This window comes from Chelonia mydas, chromosome 7, assembly GCF_015237465.2.
Source record: "Chelonia mydas isolate rCheMyd1 chromosome 7, rCheMyd1.pri.v2, whole genome shotgun sequence".
Taxonomy (NCBI): Eukaryota; Metazoa; Chordata; order Testudines; family Cheloniidae; genus Chelonia; species Chelonia mydas.
In genome coordinates, this window is record NC_057853.1 from 13,961,444 (window position 1) to 13,976,429 (window position 14,986).

Consider the following 14,986-nt stretch of genomic DNA (forward strand, 5'->3'; position numbering starts at 1 on the left):
TAGAGATTATGTGAAATGTGTTTTGAATAATATATGAATCAGTCGGACATATTTAATATGTATTTAAAAATAAAGATAAATACAACAGGTATTTGCTTAGAGCATCCCCTTTTGTGTTGAGGAGAGGAGATTTGGGAAATGTAGCTCCTTGATAATCTTTGCACAGTCTCTCTCAAATCATTACATAACACAGGCAGAGTTTTCTTTCTGAGGTACTTGCTATATAGTTCTTCTGACACCCCTCAAAACAATTCAGTAGAGTTCCTGAATATATGCTAGAATTATAGGTTACCCCCACCAGCTCTATGCTCTCCCAGCTGCCTGGCCATGAGTGCCATGCATCCACTGAGATACATCTTCCTCACATATGATTGCTTCAGAGTATTATATCATAGTATTATAGTTCCTCTGCTCATTTCCAGCCTCGTTGTCACTCTTTTATGTGACTCCTTTTCTCCCACTCTCTCCAATTCTCCTGAGAGTTTATTGAGGCGGTAGTAGGGAGTCAGAACAAGGTGGAAGGGTAATACCAGGAAGACTGGTCACCTAACCTCATGTAAAAATTATTTAAATTGTTAATTGAGTTGAGAATCCTCATCCTTAATTAGGGGATTAGCGCCTCTTAGGAGGCTTCAAGTTAAATCCATAGGTAGGTCACAATCAGTAGTGTAGTTGAGAGTAAACGTGTGTAAACAGAATCTACCTCACTTCTCATTTGTGGAATACGGAGATTAGGTTATCTTCTTTTCTTTTCTTTTTTCTTTTTTTCTTATTCCCCGATGCAACAGGAGCTCTCCAGGTTCTTGTGCGTGAGAGTAGTAGTGTAGTAGAGTGGCCTGTGAAGATCCCTATTGACTTAGAGGGAGAGATCAAACTCCTTTTAAGGTCAATGAAAAGCCTCTCTGACTTAAAATGGAGTCAGACTGGGCTTTGTGACATCTAGCAAGGAACCAGTATTTATGATACTGAATAGCAAAATTAAAAACAACAACAACTGCTTGACAAAAGCAAGAAGATGAATTATTTTTGAGAGAGAAAAAATCAGAGTTTACTTTATGTTACAGTTATTCTAAAGATAATATGAAATCACTCAGAGACATGATCTATGATGGTAATGAATTTATGTTATAATACAAACTATGTGTTTATATATCATAAACAACATTGGTGTTACTTTTTGAAATACTGTTTTATGTTTAATTATGACACAGTGCTGGTGATCCCACAAGAAGTTCCTATTAATGTCTCATAAGAATTTAAGAAGCTCAGAAATTGTCTGGATCATTGTAAAAATATGAGTCCTTTACAACATTTTTAAAAAGTCCAGTTAGGTCACAATGGGAGTTTGCCCTAATTAGTAGTTTTAAAATATATTTGTAGCCTGATTTAGTAACTACTGGTCTGTATGTTTGTGAGAAACACGAACCGTATTTGGCGTTTCCTATCAGCTATATCTAACATAACTCCTAGAAAACAATAGAAGGAATTGTGGGTAACAATGAGTCCAACAATATACTGATAGATTTTTAACTCAGACATTGACTATGAAATCAGGACATTGTGTGGTTCAGATAAGCATGCAGAATTCAAGTGCTTTTCCAGTTCCTATCCAGGCTTATCCATCAAAGCTCTTAGGTAAGGTAATTAGACCGGAAATCTTGTGATAACTTTTTTGTGAGTTTTTTTCTTTTATACTTTCAAGTTGAACTTAGGTCAGAAGTACCACCTGCATTTTCTCCCTCACACAATTTAAATTCTGCTGCCAATTTTAGTTTAGGAGCACAGAAGCCTGAAAGCAGAAGGTGGGGGATGAAAAGTTAACTGAACTTTTTTAGCTCTTCTGAAAGGTCTAGCAGTCAATGTTTGGCTGAAGGTTTGGGTTGCTTTTTAGTTTCATTGAACCAGTTCACCTATATCTCTTAGCAATGCTCACCTTTAGCTCCATGCATAATAAAGATTAAAAAAAAGAAGATGGAGAAGGTTAGGAGAGCTCCTGTTGCATCGGGGAATAAGAAGAAAAGAAAAGAAGGAAAGGGCCGGGGGGAATGAAAGGATTAACAGAAGATAATAGCATGGAGAGTATAATAAATTCAACCCTAGCTAGGTTTTCATCCACCCTCTCCCTCCCTAATTTACTGTAGAATATTAAGAGGCTACAGCATTCTTTGCATTTCATATCGGGATGTTTTGATAAAATATCTTCACTCTTATACACCAATTTAGGACATTTTTAGTTTACATTTCGGGGGGGGGGGGCAGAAGGAAAACCACACATTTATTTCTGAAAAGTTCAGAGCCCATTTCCCATGAGCTGCACTCAGCCATTTCTGAGTAGCTAAACATACAGGCACTCGTTCTGCAATAAACTTGGGCCTGGTCTACACTACAAAATTAAGTCGACTTAACTACCTCACTCAGAGGTGTGAAAAATCCACACACCCCTGAGCAGCATAGTTAAACCGATCTAATCCCTGGTGTAGACAGCGCTAGGTCAATGGAAGAATTCTCCTGTTGAACGAGCTATCATCTTTCAGGGAGGTGGATTACCTATACCTATGGGAGAAACCCTCCCATCAGTATAGGTAGTGTCTACACTTAAGTGGTGCAGCTGTGCTCTTCAGCATGCTAAGTGTAGAGATGCCCTTACTGTGGGTGAAGAGGTCTGTCCATGTGGAGTTCATTGCACGATCAGGACCATAGAAAGAAGCAATATATGGATCTTCTACTTAGCTCTTTCACTGCTGTGTTGTATACCAGGTACATGAAACAAAATGCTCTTATGGTAATTGTTGAATGCTTATGATAATAATGATGAAAATATCATAACAGTTGATCATAATAACATAAATAAGGCTACATCAAATGGCAACTGTTTGCTTGGAGCTGTACAAGACAAAAAATAAATAGAGACAGTGTCTATGTCAAGGGTCTGATAATATGAAAAGTATTTTACAATAAATACTGTGTGGCCGAAGAACCCCTTTGAAATGCCAGTATTTTAGTGAACTCTTTCAGTACAAAGGGGTTTCAGTACACAGTGGGTTAACAGTACCCAATTATCATGCAGGATTTTATCAGACCCTGTAAATACCTATGAACCTACAACTCACATTATTTTAAATATTGCATTTAAAAATGGTTTCAAAATAAAATGTTTCTTAAAGATAATGTCTACATCAAAGCATGTAAACCACACACGCAAGAATAATACATTCTAATTTTAATAGAAGTATGTGTAGGCCTGGGGGGATGAGCCAGCTCACAGTCAGTTGCAGAACTGGGGCCTATATGAAATTCAGATCTTTCTGCTGGTTATGTTTGTGATCCCTTTCGTGAAAGTCCAACAGTCTGTGAAAAGACAGCAGTATAAGAGATTGTATGATTGTAGAATAAATCTTTTGACTTCTTTTCCCAGTAAAAGTGTTGTTGCATGGTCATTTTTAGGGTGAATGATATACCAGATGCACCTCTCTTTAAGACTTTTCTTTATATTTGTTATATTAAGATATTGTACAATACCTGTCACATTTTTGTTCCATGTAACACAGATGACAGCATGCTGCATGGGCCAGTTTTCATTCAGGAACCAAACAATGTGATTTTTCCACTGGATTCTGAGGAAAAGAAAGTGAAGTTGAGCTGTGACGTAAAGGGAAATCCTAAACCAACTATTAGGTTTGTTACATATTTTGCTATTCTTTAGCATGCCTTCTCCATGATCGTGTCTCTCCAAGACACATGTCTGCATGCATCCCACCCAGAGAAGCTCTATCAGAATTTGGGGTGTGATGCATCTTTATCTGCTGGTGTGGTTTGATTTTGAATTGATACAATAGTTTACCCTTTCGTATCACTTTTAAAATCCATGAAACACACCAAATACTATAATGTAGTTAATTTGAATCCTATTCATTTATTGCTAAGGCTTCTTAAGACTTGCGTTGACACATTAAATGAGATATTTGGGATTAAAATCTTTATGCAATACATTGAATCTACCTAAAATCCCCTGAACTTTAATACGTTTAAAAATCTGGTCCTTACGCCCTCTTTTTTGCCACAAAAATTGCACATTAATGCTGTAATGCAAATCAGCAGTGTGAGGTCTAACTTTCTGTGCACAGTCATGATAATTTCACAGTAAAATCTGTCCCTTAAGATCTATGTGCTTAACTATCTTAAAAATCTGTAAAATTTCAATAATGCTACTTATGGTTCCTAGCTTTATAATGTGCTTTGAGAACCTTGGATGAAAGAAGCTATATATACGAAAATATGCTGTTCTGGTGATGCTGTTGTTATTACATAGAATTAATCTGGTTGTCTTAACCAATTTAACCTGGTGTCTCCCTCCCCGCCCCCACCCCCCATTTTGCTCTCTAGTGTAAATGCCCACTTTGAAACTGATTAAACTCATAAGACCCCAATCCTGTTGCTGTCTTCTGGCAATACTTAGCATTTAATGCAGTAGAATATGTTGATTCTGTCATGCAAATATATTCAAATTCCTTCCCCGTAGGTTCCAATACAGGGAACTGCTCTAAGGATCTAATCCTTTATATGTTCCATCATGGGCTGCTAGAGATGGCAGTTGTAATTGGGGAGAGATTTTTTAGAAAATTTTGATGCCCCAGTTTGTTAAAACATCTGCTGTGAGTGAGTTTTCTTAAATTTAAAAGCAAACAAACAACTAAGGCAGAAAAAGAAAAGAAGCTGAGTGGTTCAAAAATTCTGTTTCTGGGGCTTCCCCTTGCAAAATGATTACTTCCAAAGACTAACAACATCAATAACAACAGCCAAAACAATAAGAACATTAATCAAATCAGTGACTGAAATATATGTTAAGGATGTTGCTCTATAAGTGAAATATTAGAACATTTCAATGTGGTGCAGGAAACATGCATTTTCATGCTGGGTTTAAAAATAAGAAATCATGGGTTGTAATGTTTTCTGTATTTACTTTTCATGTTGCTTTAGAAACGTACAGAAATATTGGTTAATGTTAGGAGAATTCAACTGGAATTTTTATACTGTAGGTGGAAGTTAAATGGAACCAGTGTTGACGTCGGTATGGATTACCGCTACAGTGTGGTGGGAGGCAGCTTGTTGATCAATAACCTCAATAAAACCCAAGATATTGGAATGTACCAGTGCATAGCAACAAACTCATTTGGAACCATTGTTAGCAGAGAGGCAAAACTTCAGTTTGCTTGTAAGTAGAGATTACAACCCATGGCAAATACTGAATTCTTGCAATATAATGCTGGAAAAATGGTAAGATGATGGCTTTTTTTTTAACCTCATCTAATTTGTTATTCATTATTCTTTGTCATGCTGCTTGTTTTGTTGAGAACATATCTTGACTAAATCTGAGTGAGGATTGGAAATGTTCTATTTTGTGACTAGTTAACTAAATGGGCGTACAGCACAGAATGTGTATATCTGCCTAGCGATAAGAGACAGTGGATATGTGAGTACGTGGCAGTAGGAAACATGCTACTAACACTTTTTACAAGTGAATAATAGAAATGTTCAAAAATGATTTTTCCCTCCAATGGAAAACAAAGATTTTAAAGCTTCAAAAGTGCCCAAAGGGCACTTCAGAAGCAGCAGTTCCATAATGGCAATTTTTATCACTCCTGTGATAGAAGATCTAGTGGGAGGTACATATCTGACAGAGTTTTTAAGTGCTGATGTAACACACCTCCTCGGTGTGGTGTTCTGTCCCACTTGTAACACCGATGGACCCCGGACCTCTGGAGCTAAATGCATGAGGCTCTACTGCATGAGCTAAAAGCCATATGGCCCTTAGCTAAAGCTGTAAAGCAGACTCATTAATCTCTAGGTGGTCTCGGTGCCACTACATGGGACAGAACTCTACACCCAGGAGGTGTGTGGGTTACACTGACACTGTGTACGGGTGTATATATACACAATATTGAAATTAATGTAAAGGTGATGTGCAATACTAAGTTCTTTATATGTGCTATTTATGTATCATGTACATTGATTTATTTGATCATTTTAGAACCACCAAAGTTGCTTTTGTTTTTTTTAAAGGCTGCTTTATAATATTTATTTAAGGCCTATTGAGCACTTTTGACACACCTTCATAAATGAGGAGAGCTAAATAGGTTTTTATGGGCTTGAACCTGCATTGTTTGAAGCCAGTAAGAATTCTGCATTTGACTTCATAGAGTGCAGGGTGAGGGTCTTTGAAAGGAAGACCATGGATAATAAAGAGCCATGGCCAACCTCCTTGACTAGCAGGCATAATAGCACTGAGGGCAAGTCCCTCCTCCTTCATACCTGTAAGCTCTGAGGGTATGTCTACACAGCAGCTACACTCCTGCAGCTGGCCCAGGCCAGCAAACTTGATTCATTGGTGGGTAGGCTTCCTGGCTTGGGCCCAGGCCCAGGCTCTAGGACCCTGCAAAGTGGGAGGCTACCAGAGCTTGAGCTCCAGCCCAAAAGTCTACACAGCAGTGAAACAGTCCTGGAGCCCGAGTCTCGCGAGTCCAAGTCAGCTGTCACAGGCCAGCAGTGGGGCCTTGCTGCTTGCTGTGTCTACTTGCTGTGTAGACGTACCCTGAGAGGCTTTGTGCTGTGAAAGGTGCAAGCTATACCTTAACAATAATTTTCTTCATGTGCATTTTTGGTCAGATCTTAGTATTTCTTAAGCATAATTTACCTGGTAAGGGAAAGCTAGACTTTTAATATAATGCAATATGTTTAATGGACTGTCTAATATCTACAATTAATGTGATCCTATTCTGCAAGTAAAAGGGGTAAGATGCCAAATTTGTGCTAGATTCGCTGCACATAAAAAGGTGATTTGTAATGAGAAACAGAGCTGTGGGAAGCTAAAGTCTTCCCTCTCCCAGAGTAGTTAACAATATATTATCAGTTTTTCTTATGATCTGCTTGTGTTTTTCCATGACTGAAGACGCTCTTTCACTGTAGAGCGCTAATGAACTGCTTCCGCAAAACTCATCTAATAACGTTAGATTTCAGTATGTCAAGGGGATTGTTTCATAAATATTGTTTTGGGCCTGCTTCTCTGCATATCACTTGCTTCACAGCAGCCCAAATCTTACAAATCAAGGACTTCCAAAATCCATCAGGCTAAGCCTTTGCAATGTCATTATTCATAGCTAAGCACTTGAAAACAGTTTGTGCTATAATTGTATCATTTATGAAAGTCAATAATGATCTCAGCTTCTAACTACCTAGAGGGTGAGAGCAGGTGTAGTAAGTTAAAAGTTCAGTGATGTAAGGCAAGGTCCTGCTCCCATCAAAATCAATTGTCAGACTCCCACTGACTACATGAATGGGAGCAGGATATGCCACTATATTCATTAAGCCATTTTGTATCAAATGACCATTAGCGGTAATCACAAAAACAAGGCTGTATTTTAAAAAACCAACCAATCATAACATTGCATATTTATTTTCAAACATGGAACCTTAATGTCTATTATATTTATAATTAATTGATTTATCTTTCTTGACAATAATAAATCTGGACTGTACTCGGAGTTTTGATAGATGACCAAGCATAAGATAGGCTTGACTGATTCTTAATTAAGAAGGTTGCTTTAAGAGGCGAAGTTTGTTTCTTAGCACTTAAAATGGTGATGGATGAGTGTTTGGATAAATAAATTGCTCAAATGTAGATCAATTAGATTTTAATCATGTTAGGAACATTTGGATTGGAGATGGGGAGAAAAACAAGCATTTGTTAAGTCAGACTCCGCTCTTCAGCAAAACAGTAAGTCATTCCCAGTTATATGAGCAAAGAGATTGCAACCAGAACTGGCTGAATTCTGAAATACCCACTGTAGTTTTAATTTTATTACACAAGCTCTGCCTCTGAGAAGTGTGAATCTGGTTTAATAACGCATGTTTTTGAACACTGACATTCCAAGATATGTGGATGTGCCGGTGCTATTTACTACAACGCAATCAACAATAAGAGGCACTTGTTGCAGGAACTGGGAGTCCTCGCTAATTCAGAGCACGTAACCTCTTTCCCTTATACTTTTTTCTGACATTATCATTTTTGAATTGCCCTCTGTAGGTTTTTTATGGAATAATCTAAAATTATTTCCTAGCAAGAATCCATTCTAGCAGTTTGAAGTGTCTCAGTAAAGTCCATTTGCCCTCAATCCCTCTCTCTGGATTTTTATTTTTTACCAGGGTCATTTACCCTGAATTTAACCCCTTTGTGTGGCATTTGGAGACCTAGAAACTTGCTATTATTGCACTTGCAATCTCTGCCCTACCTGCAGCTCCAGCAATTCAACTGTGGTCTCCCAAGCATTGTTACCGTTACATGTTATGACATTTTTAGCTGTGGAATACCATTTTGTTATAGAGTCCAAGACTCAGTTGTTTTACCAGCCAGCACCTTTCACTGCTTTGTCTTTAAAATGAACAATCCATTTTTCTCTGGGCTGCTCTGTATTTATGCTGTTTGTTATCTCGTTCTTATTTGAGAGCTAAGTTATTGCCAGCCCTTTTGAGACTAATACTCGCTTTTAAGTGCAAGGGTTAAATTCTGAATCCAGGGGCATCATTAAAAGATGTTCATTCTTATTTCAAGGGCTAAATTATTCTTCTCTAGCCTTTTCACTGCAGATTAAACTCTGAAATAGCTATTCAGCCTCTTGTGGAGGTCAGAGAGGGTCAGCAATTTATTCTTGAAATATGTATTTAGGTTACAAACTAATTATGATGAAAGTGCTAATATATGCCCCCAAATACTTGCTTTGTTATACATCATTAACATTTCAAATTTGTTCCTTTTTTTCCTGACATGCTAGTTGTCTCTTAAATTGAACACATTTTCAAAAAGTAAGGAGTCTGCTACACCACACTAATGGAATATGGATTAATGATTCTTTAAACCCTGTGTTTGTAGCAGTACAGATTCACATGGGGGGAAAAAGCCTTAAACTCTTAATATGAGACCCAACAATTGCTTTTCAAAATGATATATGAAAATACATTTAAACTAAATTGAATTGTGTGTTTTCTCTTTTGTGGAGGAGGGATAGTTTGACGATTTTATTTGCTGTACGGTAACTTGTGTTCCGAAATAAAGGGCCTGAAATTGATAGGGAGTCTTGCCTAGGTAAGAAATGCAGCCCCTGTGCTGTGTTTTAAATGTATTCACCTATTCAAAGATAACATTACAAATTCTAACTATGGCCCCAGTCGCGCTTTCATGGAAGTCAATGGTAAAACTGCTGTTGACTTCAGTGGCGTCGGATCAGGCCCTGCTAGCACATGACTGCATCACAAAGTGCCTTATCCTTCAAGGTACTGAGCATGGATTACACCTGAAATTCTTAACTCTGCAAGTATTGTGCCTGATCCAACTCCCACTGATGGCAATAGAAGTCTCGCCGCTGATTTTATGGAGAGTTGGATCAAGGCCATATGGCTGAGTTTAGGAGTGAGCCCTTTGAGATGTGTGAAGGGGGAACACTGTTCAGACTGTCCCTGGGTTTAGGAATCAGTAGGACCAACCTATGGTTGAGCAGATATTTGGAGGGAGAGTGGGTGTCTCAAGACAGGAGCCTGAGGAAGTCCTTGGGCAAGATGTGCTTCCTCCATGTATACGTCACAAGATATTTCTATTAATTTTTAAATCCAGCCACATTCAGAAGTGTATTTGTAAACTGATCATCTACTTTCTGCTTTAGAGTGCCATAATGTATGTGTATGAATGTGTGTGTATGAATTTTCATTTAAACTAAGGCTTCTTTCAGGAAAGCTCCGCTTGGGGAAAAAGTACAGGGAACTTCGAAGCTTGCTTCCCCCATGTAAAGCCTATGGTGTGGCCAATCACCACATACACCAAAGAAATTCCACTTAAAGAAACACAGTTATACCTATGCCTTGACACTGCAAACCCTTTTTTGACGTGTAGTAAGGAGCACAAGGCTGTACTCTGGTGCACATGGGAGCAGAAGTTACACATGGGCACAAGTAACATTGAATACAGGGGGCTTGATCCTGCCAACACAGGTGCAGAGTGTTGTACATATAAGTGTAAAGTAATAGGTAATGGGCTTGGACAGGAAAGTAATAGGTAATGGGCTTACACAGGGAGTGTGATCCTAGCATTGCTGCGTGGCTGCCAAGTAATTCCTAGATACTAGCAAAAGTAAGATGGAAGAGGGAAGTATGTAACAAAACATCTCATTTCCATGCTGAGGATTGTCCTGTCAGTCATGGCCATTTTTTCTCCTCACCTCAGGTTGTGTGTATGCTATTAACAGTAATAACAGCAAGGTGTCACGTGGGCTTAAGATTTATTTCCACTTGTCTGGGGACTCTGCTAGTTCCTAACCTTACCTGTACATAGTTACCCCTACTCAGACTTGTCCTGGAGTGCACCAGCCTTGTGCTGTGTGCTTTGACTTGCAAGATCAAGGCTTAAATGTTGTCCACAATTTTTCTAGAAGTAAGTCTCAAGCCCCCTAGCATGCATGCTCCCTTATTCTCAAGAGCATGGGGTACAAAATACTTGGACCAGTCTGAGCACTTAATTGCTGTTCTGAGCATAAAAATTAGGTGCTCAGCTAGCCACTCCTCTCAATGGCCCTCGAATGGGGTAGTACCTGTGTGACTGAGAGAAGAATGTAGGCCCCAATACCAGTTATAAAGAGACAATTGTTTCAGGATGCAGGTCTCCTACTGCTACATAAACACTGAAGGAACATTCTGGGGCACGTGTGCAAACTACTATAGATGTGAAGACAAAGAGGAGACATTTGCTTTGTAAGAAGGTGATATTGATTCCGTGGAAAGATTCTTTAACAATGACTTCATTATTGTATCAAATGATTGACATCAGTTTTATCATTACATCAGATGGATATGCAGTAGAGTGACGGTTGTTCACTGTAATATTATTAAGTTGCCATATTGTGATTGATTTGAAAAACTGAAAAAAGCAACAGCTCTGTTGTATGTTTCAACTAATTGGAGCCTAGCTCATATGAGAGGCTAAACCTACTCTTGGTTTATTGACCTGTTGGCGTCCCAGAAATCTCCAACAACTCATGCTTTGTGACCCCTTCCTAGCAGAAACCATACTGTTGTAGAGAGAAACCTTCACGACAGAGCTGAAAACCCAGGGATAAACACCATATCTATCCCCTGGAAGAATCCCAACTATCACATACGTTTTGTCTAGTCTCTTTCGATCCAGCCATCACTAACCAAAGAATGACAATGAAACAAATTCAGTTGCCTTTATTTACCCTGAGTAGAGTCTGGGATGACTTGCAAAAGAAGATACCATTCAAAATGAGTAAAAGGGTTGCAGAATCAGTCCCAAAAAAGAGGGTAGCTTAGAAGGGTTGGTAAAAAGCTGTGATATTATTTCAGTTCCTTTGCTTTTGTTCACAAACCTTTGTTAAATGACTTTTTTTTTTAAATTAAATCTGTTGTTTTAAAATCCATTTGAGTTAGTGAAACGGAGGTGGAGGATGACAGTAATATCTCTGTCTCAAACACACACTGACACACACACTCTGGCATGTATAATATAATATAATCTTACATTTCAGATAGCTCACTTTATTTTCTGTGAAGCACACAGTCTCCTAATATGATAAACTTAATATCATATTTTATTTCATTAAATGCTCAACTGTGACTTTACCACCAGGCCCGAGTAAGGTGCAGTGCATCTTAGCGCTGCCTCAGGAGCAGCCCAGGAAGGAGATTCTGACTCACTCTCATAGTCTCCCTCCCGCTTGAGCTGCTACTCTGGGGAGTCAGTAAACTGCAACCAGTCTATACCCAAGCCACTGTATGTTGCCTGGCACATTGAGGATGTGCAGCCAAGGCTCTGCCCCGTTCTGCTGCCTCCCACCTGCCTGTGCAAGGGGTGGGATTTAGCCTACTCCCTCACTGCTACCCAGGATGCTAGTAGCCAGCAGCGGGATGCAAGGGAGGAAGGGGGCATGATGTTGCTATGGTAGCCAGGGTAAAATTTGGCCTGAAGTACCTGAATTCTTCAACAAGATGTACAGCTAGACATGGAAAGATACAAAGGCAGTAGCTATATGCAGTAGCTTTGATTTAAAAATAAATAAATAGACTACCCACAAATTGGGATTTATTATAAACTGGCCATAAGGTGAGCCAGATGAATACATTTATTACAAACTGCAGGTTCTCATCACATGATGATGATTATGCAATAAAAATCTAGAGGAACAAAAACAGCATACAGTTCATTAATCGTGTAATAGTTTTGCTTCCTTTAGTTATGAGTAATACTTTTAAGGTTGATGTGACTGAAAGATGAGATTGTATTTAAATGCATGTTTCTCTATTTTTGTCCTGTTTGTTTTAGCTTTGGAATATTAATACATCCCACTCTGTGTGAACAGCCAGTGCCACTGGTCCTGCTGCACTATCATTTAAGCCCCAATTGAGTCCCTCTGAAATCAACACGATTTATTTAATCTGAGTCTTACTTAGTCATTTTCCCTTTTGTTTCTGGGAGTCTTCCACATGGCAGCAGGGCAGGGGGAAAAACACTTTGAAAAAGAGAAGAAAAGCAAAGAAGATATAATTGCAAAAACACCCACATTAGCAGGAGAACTCGGATGGGTGTAGTGCCTCTGAACTCACTTTTTGTTAAACTGACTAGATTTCATGTTGATGCATCCCTTTAAATGTCAATCCATAATATTTCTGGGACTGAAGTCTAAGGCTTTGCATCCTTGCATCCCTTCTTTTGGTAGAACTACTAAAAGACTCAGGATATTAAACCTATGTCATTCTTTATGCTTGTTTGTCATTGAGATTCTGCCTGTCGCTTACCCAGGTTTGCAGTGCAGGGAAGTATGGAGGGTTGGGAGGGTAAGAGGAGTCTCGCTTACCCTTTGGCAGTCCATATATGAAGACTTTTCAGTCCCTGTCTTCAGGATAACTGGGATTGCTCACTCTCTGTTTCTCCAAAGATGCCTGGCACCCCTGAAGGGACTGGAAGGAAGTGAGGTTGTGTCTGCCCTGTACTACACACCAGCCATTGGAAATCAGTCATGAAAGGGGGTAGCAGCAAGCGCTCTGACTCTGCATATCTGGAAGCTCTTCCTTGAACCAGAATGTCTCCCAGTGCTCTCCCTGGGGTAGTGCAGCACTGCATGGCAGGGCTGTGTCTACAAGGAACCCATAGTGAGGGACCAGACTGACTCCTCTTGGAATCAGTGAGGGATTATTACTTTCTCTTAGAGCCCAATCTCTGCTCTCATTGATGTCAGTGGGAGTTCTGCTATTGATTTCAAGCCTCTAATGAATTCCATTGTGTATTACATTTTACCTTTGTTGCAGTGTAAAACAGGAAAATGTATGCTAATTTGTTGCATAGTACGTTTTTCACTCAAATTATACGTGTCCTTCATTGGGGAGAGGAGGTATTCTCCAACCAATGGAGTCTTTTCTGGGTGCACTTTACCTACCTAGTTCTGCATCAGATACACTGTAATCTTTCCTTGATGTTTTAAATGTAGTTCTCAGCACATCTTTTTCACCAGCTCCTATATCCAATGACCGTCTCCTCTCTCTCAAGCAGTTGTTTTCCACATATACAACCTACCCCAAGCAGGACAAGAGAGCTCCTCAGAATAATGTTTGGCTAGTTCTGATTGAAGAATGTGGAGAGACAGGTTGGAGGATGCCTCACGAGATTGTGCAATTCAACACACACCCCATCACCAGACATGGCCAAGTCATTCAGCTCTTCAGAGCACTTGTACTCTAATCTTGTTAATAGCAAAATTCTCATTGATCTCAATGGGAGCAGGATAGGCCTAGATGTGTAGTCATGTTGCTTAATGCACTACTGGAAAGCATTCAGATTAGTACTATGATGAATGCGGTATCTGAACCTAGATAGAATAGAATAGCTTCTACCAATCGAAGACCCAATCCTGCTCTCCTTAAAATCAATAGCAAAACTCCCATTGACATCAAAGGGAGCAGAATTGGGCCCTTGAAGGGAAATAATCCCCCAAAATTTGCCTACCAGCTGAAGCTAACAAATGTAAAATGATTTGCAGATGTTTATGGTAAATGTTTTAGCATAAACTCTCCAAGATGTGTTCATTCATTATTCATGTATCGTCACACCAAGTACCTTAAAGATGAGAATGGGCAGGGCGGGACAAGAGAGAGAAAGCAAAGCTCATGATACTGCAGATGGTACAGGTGAAATGTGCACAGCAAAGGAGTTGTTAAGAGCAAGTACAGTGTTACGTGAGAATGAATTGCATTTGGAAAACCTGGTGCACTGGGAATAGCAAGAGTCCAAAACTAACACTTAGTTAATAGCACAATGCCAAGAGAGACCTACGTTGCCAGCAGTGCTTGGCAACAGTGAACACGCATAGTCACAAATATACTAGATGCAGACAGACGGATAAAGCCAAGTTTTATTCTGCTGCTGAGCCGTAGGTAACAGGCAAATTCAGAAGAGGTTTATTTAACAAAGGGGGTGAGGGGGAAATCACATATTGGGCCCTCCACTATGCTCCCCTCCACTGCATAGTTCAGGAAAGAGAAGGAGACAGAGATGGAAGGGAGATGAAAATTGTGGGAAGAGGAGTGGAGCAGAACTGATGGATGCGCTCTCTTTGAACTGCCAGCGTCACTGTAAAGTGCCCCCTGCATGACTGGGTCCCCTGTGAGTTTGGGGAGTATGGCTGGCAGAAGGAGGAAAGCACAAATAGGAATAACAGGATTGAAAAACAAAAAGAATATTAGAAGTGCAACATGTTAGGCTGTGGAATAGTCCCCCAAGGAGAAGTCAGGAGGCTTTCTTGCTGTGGATAGCTGAAACAAGACTGGACAAAATCCTAGTTGTACAGCAGGGAACAATCTTGTATTGGCCTCGAGGTGATGGACGGGATGGGTCTTTGGATCTAACGAGTCTTTTCTCTAATTTCTGTTGTACTAT

General features: G+C 39.5%; 1 protein-coding gene across 7 annotated transcripts in view; it reads left to right on the forward strand.

Moving 5' to 3' along the window:
- The window catches only part of CNTN4 (contactin 4), a 632,588-nt gene that overhangs the window by 402,257 nt on the left and 215,345 nt on the right, over positions 1–14,986 (forward strand). For all 7 annotated transcript variants that reach the window (XM_043551001.1, XM_043550999.1, XM_043550998.1 and 4 more), the window contains 2 exons: positions 3,549–3,675; positions 5,037–5,212. In XM_043551001.1, coding sequence (XP_043406936.1) covers positions 3,549–3,675; positions 5,037–5,212 — 303 coding nt within the window. The remainder of the gene's footprint in view (positions 1–3,548; positions 3,676–5,036; positions 5,213–14,986) is intronic.